Raw genomic sequence first — 11,852 nt, forward strand, 5'->3', positions numbered from 1 at the left:
TTCTCGTATAATAGGAATAACATCACATAAAACCACGGTGCCATATGACATGTCTTTTCTGTTGCTTCTAACCTCAGAGTTCAGACTAAAATGGTGTCTGTGCTGCATGTTTAAACATTTTAAAGAGAAGTCAGTTACCAGCTGAAATTGTGGAGCATAATCTTTGGAATTTCAGCAGAACTAATTATTGCTTTTGGGCATCAACGTTTCACCACCTCAAACAAGAGAACCGGAGCAACAGTTAATGGAGCAAGACCCTGGTGCCTTCATATTTCATTCCATGCATTCTCTGAGCCAGATCATGTTTGAAATGGCTGTCATAGTTATGCACTCTTTTCACTGGGGTGTAGAAGACAAATTAAAGGCATGCGATGGAAACCAATTTGCCATGAAAGTGTGAGTTGTTTTGCCCAGTGTCACTGACTTCATCAGAAACCCTCTCGATGGAGTCAAAGGGGTAGACGAGACAACGTGCAGGCATGCAGGTAACCCAGCTAAGTGTTCCTTCCTCACCCATTTATGGGAAATTAGCCAAGGCAGTAATTGTTCAATCACACAGACCAAAGCGCTGTTTTGAAGGCTGCATGTGGGCAGGCTGTTTTGGCCAGCACTGAAATGTACTCTGCTGGTGTTGGATTACGTGGTGAGACATGGAGAGGAAGCAGTTGGTTAGTGATGGGAGAATCCTATGTGAAGGTGGAACATGCCCGCACTGGTGGGTCAGGGGACGCTGTTGTCCGTTGGGACTGACAGCCACTCTACATACTGCACACATGGGGCTGATGAAAGCAGCCTCCTTCAATGAGGTCCACACATGTCCAATGATCTGCTCGCTGCTACCCTTTTAACATGTCATAATAGATCGGAAGCTTGGGGTGGATATGTCTTCAAATGTGCAAGTGATTCTGTCACTGTTATATGTGCTGCTGTGCATAGTCAATTGGATACAAATTGGAATGAAAAAGACTCTTGGATGGGTTGACTAATTGTCCAAATATGTTTCCTATTGCTTGTAGTGCAAACAATTGTGCTACAATTTCTTCACAAAAAAAGCCTCCTGTATTATTTAATTTGTATTTGAAAACATGTTGCCTCGCATTTGTTTTGAGTGCATTTTTATATCTATACTTTTCCAAATTTGTTAGAAATCTATTGCTTTTAAACTATCTACTGCAATTGTTCTACTTGTCTGTGCTCTCCTCCCACTGTTTGTTTTTTGGTTAATGAGTTAATTGCACCTGTAAGGTGTCTGGAGTTGAAAGTTGTGTTTGTGGTTATCCATCAGCTAGCAACAGATGCCATAGCTGCCTGGGCTCTTGGTGAGGCGCCAGCATCCTATTGGCTTGGTGGCAGTGAGGCGGAACAGAGATGAGTGACAGCCAGTGAGGAGGAGGAGATGGAAAGAGAGGGCTGTCATTAACTAGCCAAATGGGACACTGACATGCTAATAACCTCTGCCTTGATTCATCATCACATCAGACTAGCGTTTGATGCCCTCAGAAGCACCTGGTGCTGTGGTCTGTACTAAAGCCGTCTCAATGTGCCATGCTCCGAGTTAGTCATTTTTACTGCTGCACATGAGCTATTTTGTAACAGCCCTATCATGGCTTTATGAAAAGTCACAGATTGCAAACCCATAAAGATGAGTTTAAAGAATTGTTTTAATGTTGATTTGCTAGTTCATGTGAAAGTGGACAGTGCAGGAAGGTGGGGGTGAGTCCTTGTCTCTCACTCACCCCTGGGAGGTGCTGCGATGTGCCTCTACCTGCCCAGCACACCTGTCTTCCTTTACTTAGATCATCTCGTCTTCCTCCACGCATGAGTTGCACTTGGCCGGCGTGGAAGAAATGTGGACCGGCTCTCGCCTCTCTTTTCCCCTGGCACTTTGAAGCCTAAAGTGTGATTGCTCTTGGATCGTGGCCGCTTTCCCTTGAACGTTTTGTCATGAAAAGCAGGTTGGGCTCTCAGCTTTATCCCATAGCCAGTGATCCAGGACTAAACCAATCAGGCTGCTCTCTGCAGGATACTCTTAGCAACCAGAGAGAGTGAGGCATCGAGCAGATAGGGGCTTCCTCTGCTCTAAAACACATGTCCCTTTGTCTTCCCTGGATGTGACAAACACATCCATCACAATCATTTAATAACAGACAGAATTCAATTGTACTGCCATGTTTTGATTTAAAGTTCAAGATGGTCAATGAGAGTAAGTGCAACCACAAGCAACCGATGATGAGATAACCTTGCTGTGATTTCATATGGCATTTTTTTTTGACAATTTGAAATGAATCGGAAATAAAAATGTGAGTTTAGGTCGACCCTGTCTGAAAAATCTGCCAGGCAATCTGAAAAGTCATTAGCAGCAGACAGTTAAGTGACAACCCTTAAGCTTCACTTATGCTCTCATTAAAAGTTGATCTTATCAGTGTTCTTTGCTGCTTATTACAGACTGCAAATGACACCAGCCATATGCACAGTCCCATGACACCAACGAACATCATCCATCTTCACAAGACATTTGGCAGAACTTTAGTCGGATGTTTTGAAGTGTCATTCTAATGACATTGTGCGTTGTTCCCAATCTCTGTCATCTAAGGTCCTGTACTAACACATCCACAGTTAAATCTGATAGTTGAGCCAGTTTCAAATGTCCTTTAAAAAGAACATTGAAGGCTTTTGTTATGTATGGTAAATGTATTGCCGAACACTGCACTAACCTAAAGAGCTGCTCTTTGTGTTGGTCTTATACTGCAGAGTATTGGCATTTCTCATTCCAACATTCCTTGTGTTGCTTCTCTTGTCCTCTATCCCTTTACATTTACATTTGTAAACCATATATACGATCTCAAACAAGCCCATTTCAAACTGAAGTCAGTCATGGAAAATGAGGCACAACAACCTTGGTGGGTTTTTTAAATCCATGGAGAATGTGCATTTTGCCCCAAATGTTGAATGCCCACTAATGATGCTGTGATATTTATTTAAGCCTACTGTGGATTTCACAGGCTGCCATGTGATCCAGGGACCTGGGAATACCTGAGAGACTAGTGAAGACTGGTGTGAGCCACTGCCATTGTTGTCCTAATGCCTCCTTCAATTATCCACATGCAGCTCATTTGTACACGAGCCCCTTACTGATGGCTAATCCACCCTGCTGGTTTTTCACCAATTTCTCCCCTGATTAGCTGGATCAATGGGCATTAGAGGAACCCGGGACAGACCAAACACAGCACTTTCAGACATCTCAGAAATCCCTCTGTCTACCTGTGTGCCAAGGACAAATGGAACAGAGATGGCCATTCAGTATTCAGTGCTAACCCACAAACAATGTTTATTTACCCACCCTTCAAACTAGACACTTTTAATCTAGTTTCCTTTTTTCTTTAGAAATGGCAAAGCCAAGAAATGACTGGAGAAATGGCAAAGCCAAGAAATGACTGGGGGCTGCTGGAGCAGAGTGAACATTGATGCCTCATTGTCACACGCACCAATAAACATGCTCACAGATTCATCTTAACATAGAGATTGTCAAGGCATTTCTGATGTTTGTCTATTGACCTCTATACCTGTGCGTCGGCTTTATTAAGTGTTTGAACAGGTGTGGATGAAAGCCCCACTGGAGAGGAGAGAGGTGCTGTCCTCTGATTAGACAGTGATTCACCTTCCCCTGGTGTTGGGAGCATGGCTTTGGCCAGATGTCTCCTGCGGATGTTCTGGAACTGATCAAAGGTATGCAGTTCAAACCGCCAGTCTGTGGTGACAACCATGACAGTGCCGTGTTCAAGCCGCCGTCTGATCTGATAAGCATTTAGCGGGGTGTGTTAGGTGATGCGTATCTCCGGATGAATTGACACACCTGTGTTTCATTCACATGATAGACAGTCAGTCCCCATCATGATCAACTCATCAGAGATCCTTCAACACTGGGGCCACAGCTGGGCTGCTTGGGAAAGGGTGTGGATGATCTTTAAGAGTATGCACAGCAATGTGAGTTGACTCTTTCTCTCGAAAGAGTGTGTGTGTGTCTCTCTGTCTGTGTGCGTGCGTGCGTGCATGTGTGTGTGAGAGAGAATGTGTGTGTGAACGTATGAGACCTAATTATTGTGTATACGTTTTGTAGTGGATACGTGTAGCTCTTATGTGAGAGAATGCTCTCTCTCTGTCACGGTCTGTTGGAGTACAGTGCTGTATTACCTTCCTTCCAGCATGTGTGGAGATTTACTTTGAGGCCCCGTACTAAGCTGTGATTTGGGACAGTTTACCTGATGACATGAAAGAGGGATTGAGTAACTCTAACTTATTACACAGTAACAAAACCTGCTTGCATCTGTGTATAACACTGGTAATACCTTTTTATGGGTTTATTCAATTTTATTTAAATGTATTTCAACTTGGAAAATCCCATTGAACCCAAGGGAGCCCTGCAAACAATCATACAAATTCACAATATTTACAATTCCAACGCTTGCGGTGATCATTATTCCCATTAATTCCCTATTGATTGGAATCTCTGTGTCAATGTATTTGTTATAGTCTTTATGTTAGGATTGTGTATATTACTTGGAGAGAAAGAGGAGACGTTTTAATAAAAAATAAAAATCTGCGTGACATGAAATAGGTGCAAATTCCAAAAGCTCAATCTGTTTTCAAAGGCCAAGGAGCCCTGACCCACAGCCATTGTCAGTGAACTCTGTCTTCAGCCCGAAGACCAAACAATACCTTCTATTTGAACAGGTGATCCTATTTTAGATGGAAGACCAGTAGAGACTAGATGGGACCACTTTAGTCATTTAATGACAGCATTTCCATTGTTTTTGTTGAACGTTCCATTTGAAAGATTAGACCTAGCTATTAGGAAAGCAATTCTTTTTAATTGCATACATTTCTGGGGTGTATAATGACTGCATTTAGTGTATCTAACATCCAAAATGAACATCGGATCAGGAAATAAGTGTTAGGTAAACATTTTCGATCCAGCTAATTGTCATCATTCAACTTCATGTCAATTAGGTGGTGTAATTAGCGTGAACTTGTTTACCTTGGCAACAGTGGCTCTGTGTTTGGCACCTTTGAGCCTGTTTTGATCCTCTCTGAAGGGCTGTACCAGTTTGTCATCGGAATCGTTTCTTCTTCTTCTGCTTGACAACTATTAATTGAAAGACGAGCGATATTCTCAAATATTTGTGGTGTACGTGTTCAACTGAACGTTCAAGCGTTGTTTTTTTTTAAATGTCATTTCCACACTTTGATGTCTGATCCATCACTTTGATTGAAATTTACGAAGCTAAAAGATGTCTTAACTTGTTCAAAGTAAACCTCAGACACCAAATCCATGCAGAGTGCAGCATTAAATGGAGAGTGGAAGGTGCTGCTATAATGTAAGTTGAATGCAAAACATTGTATGGGATTGGTGTGTTGAAGAAGATAAAGTGTACACTGTGTTTCTAAATGGACTTTGATTGAATGATACCGTGGTGTGAAAATCTACCTGGGGATGGATCATGGGTCAGATTCACATTCCTGTCTCCATTTCTCTGAAGCCCAGCCCTCTCTCTCACACCCAGGAGTCAGTCTGGGCCCACTGTGAGTCATGTGACTGCTAAGGAAGGAGGGGGGAACAGCAGGATAGGAGAGAGAACCTCACCAGACTAAGGTGAGACCCCCTTACCTGCTGAGTGCAGTCCTCTCTCGCCTCCCCACCCATCACCTGCATCTCACCTGAACTCCTCCTGAGTCTCCATTTCAACCTTCATCTTAGGTAGCCTTCTGGATCGAGAGTCAGTGTATGGCTGATGACTGCAATTCATCCCTCAGAATTGATGGTGGAAGATTGTGTGATTTCTGTCATTCTGGATCTGGTGATGTACTTCATTAACAGCCCTATCTGATTTCACTGTGGTAAAGAAGCCTCAAGACTTGGCTCTGCTCCATCTTGTGCCAACCTCAACAAGAATGTTTAGTCTGATGTTGTGAAGTGCTCCTGAGATACGTCCCATTGTTTTGGTATCAGACTGTTCCCTTTATACCAGTGGATTGACACTTAAGACTCTGGACTCCTCTAAGAGCTTTTGGATAATGTTTGGCCCTGGGCAGCTGGTCTCCACTCTTCTACCTGCAGTCTTCCACTCCTCCGCAGCTCACTTGTTCCCTGCGTTCCCCACCAGACTGGGCTCCCCTTCACAGATCCTGATCCCTGGGCCCCTGATCAGCTATGAGTCCCTGCGGAGTTACTTGCAACCAGAGCCCTGCAAAGAGGCTCTGTTCCTGGCCACACAGGCAGCTGGGATGGGGCAGTTCACGGCCAGCATGGGTGAGTTCCAACCAAGAGTCTGCCTTAGAATGTCAGAATTACTGTAACTTTGGAGAGCACATGGATATTTACATTCATGTGTGACAATTTATTACAGATACGTGTTGGCTTATTAGTTGGTGGAATTTATTTTCTCATAGAGACTCATTGAGCACTGTCTAATGGCAGTGTAAATGTTTACAAAAGATTTTCCTAACAGCTCCTAACAAACAATCAATTATCAAGCACGGTTAAAGAGGGCCTAATGAACGGCGGCGCTAATTATCCAATCTAGAGCCATTAGTTCCTTGTCAACCGTTGGCGATTGTGTAATTGGTGGTTGTGCTGTGCTTTCCAGATGAACAGAGGCCAGTGAAGCAGCGTCGTGCGCGGGCCAACTACAGCAGCTGGCAGCTGGAGGAGCTAGAGAAGACCTTTGAGAACACCCACTACCCTGACGTCTTCATGAGGGAAGCACTGGCCCTCAGACTGGACCTCATCGAGGCCAGAGTGCAGGTACTGTCCCAACACCCTCTTCATTCCAAACCATTGTCACTAATGCATGAACTCTGATTTCTAGAAGCCATCTCTGTTTCTATCAGCTTTCATGCCACAATGTTACTGTATTTTATATATATATATATATATATATATATATATATATATATATATATATATTATTTGTTTATGAATACATCAAAAAAACTGTTAAATCTAGTGGATACTGAAACATTTTTCGAAACGAATGTTTTGCATTGTAAGAGATTTCACTCTCTCATATACTACATATTACATTGGTTCCATTTTCACCAGGTGTGGTTTCAGAACCGCCGGGCTAAGATGCGGAGGCAGCTGAAGTTGCAGGGCCAGCTAGGAGAGCCCTTTCCCAGGAAGGACAATGCCGAGGACACAACAACAGACAAACCCAACAAGAGCTTACCGGAGCTAGAGAGTTCTGACGGCGAGCACTGGGAGAGGAGGCAGGAGAAAGGAAGCTATCCCTGGACTAAAGTACCTCGTTCTGCTGTGATGACCACCCCCATACAGGGTATGATTCAGGGGCCAGCAGGGGAATGGGAGGGGATGGAGGGGCCCAGTCCAGAAGAGTTCCGCTGCTGTAGCATTGCCAAGCTGAGGGCCAAGGCCAGGGAGCACGAGGCTGAGATCCATAGCACTGTGGTCAGGTCAGGAGGAGAAGAGACATCAGCACTGCAGACACAAACACAGAACACTGATGACAGAGAGAGAAACTGATATGGCTCTTTCTCTCTGCATGGCTTTTGCAAACAGGTCCCTAAGACCTCATCATGGTTGAGGCAACTTGCCTAAATACCCCATCCTTGGTTTTATTCATTCTGTGATTCAATGAGGATATGAACTAACATTTACAAAAGGTGCTGATTTTTTGTTTAGTATTATATAAATGTATTGTGTTTTGAAATGCCATTATTTTTCTGTACTGGACATCTTTTTCTATCAACAATCACGCTAAACATGTATTTTAAATGCTCAGACTAGGATGAGGTGAATATATAGTATTGCCATAGTAACAGCTTATAAATGTATAGAATATCCATAGTAACAGCTTATAAATGTATAGAATATCCATAGTAACAGCTTATAAATGTATAGTATATCCATAGTAACAGCTTATAAATGTATAGTATATCCATAGTAACATCTTATAAATGTATAGTATATACATAGTAACATCTTATAAATGTATAGTATATCCATAGTAACATCTTATAAATGTATAGAATAAACGTCGTATAAATATATAGTATATCCACAGCAACATCTTATAAATATATAGGTTATCCATAGTAACATCTTATAAATATATAGGTTATCCATAGCAACATCTTATAAATATATAGGTTATCCATAGCAACATCTTATAAATATATAGGTTATCCATAGCAACATCTTATAAATATATAGGTTATCCATAGCAACATCTTATAAATATATTGGTTATCCATAGCAACATCTTATAAATATATAGGTTATCCATAGCAACATCTTATAAATATATAGGTTATCCACAGCAACATCTTATAAATATATAGGTTATCCATAGCAACATCTTATAAATATATAGGTTATCCATAGCAACATCTTATAAATATATAGGTTATCCATAGCAACATCTTATAAATATATAGGTTATCCATAGCAACATCTTATAAATATATAGGTTATCCATAGCAACATCTTATAAATATATAGGTTATCCATAGCAACATCTTATAAATATATAGGTTATCCATAGCAACATCTTATAAATATATAGGTTATCCACAGCAACATCTTATTAATATATAGGTTATCCATAGCAACATCTTATAAATATATAGGTTATCCATAGCAACATCTTATAAATATATAGGTTATCCATAGCAACATCTTATAAATATATAGGTTATCCATAGCAACATCTTATAAATATATAGGTTATCCATAGCAACATCTTGTAAATATATAGTATTTCCATAACAACATCTTATAAATATATAGTATATCCATAGTAACATCTTATAAATATATAGTATATCCATAGTAACATCTTAACATTTTATTCTTAATGTTTCTTTATACTTGCACAAAGGATAGTAACATCTCATCCTGTGTTCTTGGAATCTGGCTGAACAATTTCAGTTTCTATCATTCACTATCTTGAACTCTTGAACACATGAGACAAAGATAACATTGTTATCGTTTCACATTCCCAACTGAGTTGGTTCATTTTATTGAACCTTTATTTACCCGGGTGAGTCAATTCAGAATAAATTCTTAATTTAATACATTCATGGTTTTTCACGCCTAAATAAATCTGTACATAACACATGTAAAACTCAGATATGCAGTCCTGATCTTCATCCATCACCCCAGGGTCTTTCTGCTGTATTACTGGTGACTAAATGCTCTTACATTAGCCATCAGATTAGGGTCCAATTAAAACAGGAAACGCTCTGATGACTTCTCAATGATCTCATCGATGACAAGCCCAACCCTGGCCAGGGCTATCCTATTACCTTCACTGCAGACCGAGAGGCAGGATGTCTGCGTGCTGCCACAGGCCCTCGAAGGAAACAATGGAAGTGTCTGAAAAATGACTGGCCCCAATGACAGGAACGCTTTCTGAAGATTAAGAGGCAAATACATGTTGTTTTTTGCTGAGAAAGATGAACTTTTTACAACAGTGCTGTCATTTAAATACATCAGAGAGGCTATCACTGTTTGTATTTTTTATAGGTATTGTTGAAATGTATATTAAGACGACTCACATATTGTATCGTCTTGAGCTATACCGTATATCGATGTTAAAAAAGTACAGTCGGCTAAAACATATTTACAGGATGGGACTATAAGAATTGCCTGTATCATCATTATCACTACTTTTCCAGAGGTGGCACTATTTGTCCTACTAAACTGTATTATGTTGATTTTCAGAGCATGGAAAGAGCAGCTGTTCCAAGTCTAATGGATTTTCAGCCTCACAGTCAGAGCACTTCCTTCGGGCTTAGACGTTGGCCTTTTTTGTATGGCCAATCTCCTGTATGACATGAACAGCCTTTAGTTCTGTGGAAGAAACATGGGATATGACACCACTTTGCCAAGGTCACTGCAAATTCCAATGCAGAATCTGGGGATATGAATAGGGTGTTGGAAAGATTTTAATGAATGGAGAATGTAAATCTTGAGTGCAGGGCCGGCCTTAACCTTTTGGGGGCCCTCTTGACAGCAGAGAGAAACATTTGAAGTTTTAAATTTAATTTCCTGCAATTCTACACATTTTGCCATGGCGCGGAGAGAAAAATGTGCAGTTGTACAGAATATTTACTGAAATTCTACATATTTTGCCATGACTTATAGCATGTTAATATGATATCTGATTGAGAGTGACTAACCAAATCAAAGGGGGCTCATGCACACATGCCCTTCGTGCCCGGTAGGTAATTACTACAAGTTTAGATAGCTAGGTAGACTAATTTACCAATCTAAAAAATGCTACCTGACGAGCTAATTGAGTGACTGACATAGCAAGAGGAAAACTGCTAATGCAAAATGCACGACATTGCACCTTGTGTATTATCCTATTCTAAAGCTCAACATTAAGTTGAGTCCCCGACTCATTTTCTTTAGTTGAGGGCACCATAAAGGCCATGGGTCAAGCGCCTATGTCACTTATGCCCAAGGCTGGCTCTGCTTGAGTGTTAGTTTGGGTCTTCTGTATGTTTTCAAAAGTCTCTCTGTAGTCTAACAGTGCCCCCCTCTGGTAATGAAATCTCTTCTCCATTCATGGGCCTTTTATCAATTAGATTTTCTCACCTCCTCCGTCCTCTCTTGCCTCCTTTGAAAAAGGAAAAAGTTAATCGAGGACAGTCGGCGAGGAGTGAACTTGGTGGAAATGCGCTCAATTGAAATGATACGGTCCTTCTCCACTCACTCGTCATTAGGAAAATTACGTTTACTGGGGTGGATCCCAAAATAAGTGTAAAGTGATCAAAACAAATGAAGTTAATTGTGCAAGAGATTTTGTAGATAAAACAAACAATAAGTAGCATATTGTTTTTAAACGTGTGCATGTTTTTCTCCTCTGACAAAACAAAAGCTGATTCCAAGGGGATGTGGAAGATTTAAAAACTTCCGCGGTAGGATACACATGAATATCCTTGATGAAAATTTGCTATCGAGAAGGGGAGGACACTTTCGTTTGCCTACTAATGACTTGACACACTCTTGACCACTTATCGGTTTCCTGGTCATGGAGGAGAGAGGACGGAGGACGTTCTTTTGCCCAAACGAGAAAACCCCATAGGTATTATCATAACTGTCCTTCCTTTATTCAATCATTATTGTATATTCATTGTCAGCAGCATATTTATTGCCAGTGTGCATTTGCTTCAGTAATAATTCAACTATCCATATCTTTATATTCTGCAGATTTCAAGGTCTGGTAACACATATTTTGCTATTATGTTAAAACAATTCATATATATAAAAACATGTTAATAAAACGTTTTAGTGTAATTGTATTGTTACTACACAAGTTTTTCCCAATGTATTTTGTTTTCTTTTATTGGTATGTTGTTCCTACTTTGTATTAGGCTACTTGTATTATTTACACCAAGTAAATGTTTATTTTTTTTGCTGTGTGTAAATATATCAATGTCCATCTAATCTCTTTGTAGGTTATGCATCTAGTTGAGGTTGTCGAGTTCTTGGTGGGTCAGTTTCTCCTATGTTACTCAAATTTCAGACACACTCAAGTTGTTCTGGATTCATTTGAGCCCATATCATTTGGGTCAAATTTGAAACCACCATTGGTGACCCAAAATGGGTCAGTGGGTCTGGATTAATTCGTTTAATGGAGACCTTAAGCCTCTTCTGAGTTTGCAACTTGTAACTTAAAATATGTATCATTGGTTTTTCGAAGGAAAATGCCCCATATGCAAATAACCCATATGCAAATGAGCAAACAAGGGCTCAGCCGAATCCTTTGTATTCATAGCCTAATTGAGTTGCTCATTAAGGCTTCAACACTAACGTCTGCTCATTA

At 40.6% G+C, this 11,852-nt stretch overlaps 1 protein-coding gene across 1 annotated transcript; it reads left to right on the forward strand.

Moving 5' to 3' along the window:
- Window positions 1–5,641: 5,641 nt before the first annotated feature.
- LOC109891931 (paired mesoderm homeobox protein 2-like) lies at window positions 5,642–7,860 on the forward strand. The gene is made up of 3 exons (XM_031825928.1): window positions 5,642–6,307; window positions 6,645–6,802; window positions 7,100–7,860. Exons 1-3 carry the CDS (start codon window positions 6,073–6,075, stop codon window positions 7,538–7,540), a joined length of 834 nt encoding a protein of 277 aa, XP_031681788.1. The 5' UTR covers window positions 5,642–6,072; the 3' UTR covers window positions 7,541–7,860.
- Window positions 7,861–11,852: the final 3,992 nt, after the last annotated feature.

This window comes from Oncorhynchus kisutch, linkage group LG6 (genome assembly GCF_002021735.2).
Source record: "Oncorhynchus kisutch isolate 150728-3 linkage group LG6, Okis_V2, whole genome shotgun sequence".
Lineage (NCBI taxonomy): Eukaryota > Metazoa > Chordata > Actinopteri > Salmoniformes > Salmonidae > Oncorhynchus > Oncorhynchus kisutch.

Bases quoted from the DNA above. Each gene is read 5' to 3' on its own strand.
- LOC109891931 (XM_031825928.1), top strand. From the start codon at position 6,073: ATGTTTGGCCCTGGGCAGCTGGTCTCCACTCTTCTACCTGCAGTCTTC. The intron at 6,308-6,644 runs GTGAGTTCCAAC...TGTGCTTTCCAG, and splicing joins GCAGTTCACGGCCAGCATGG to ATGAACAGAGGCCAGTGAAG. The intron at 6,803-7,099 runs GTACTGTCCCAA...CATTTTCACCAG, and splicing joins TCATCGAGGCCAGAGTGCAG to GTGTGGTTTCAGAACCGCCG.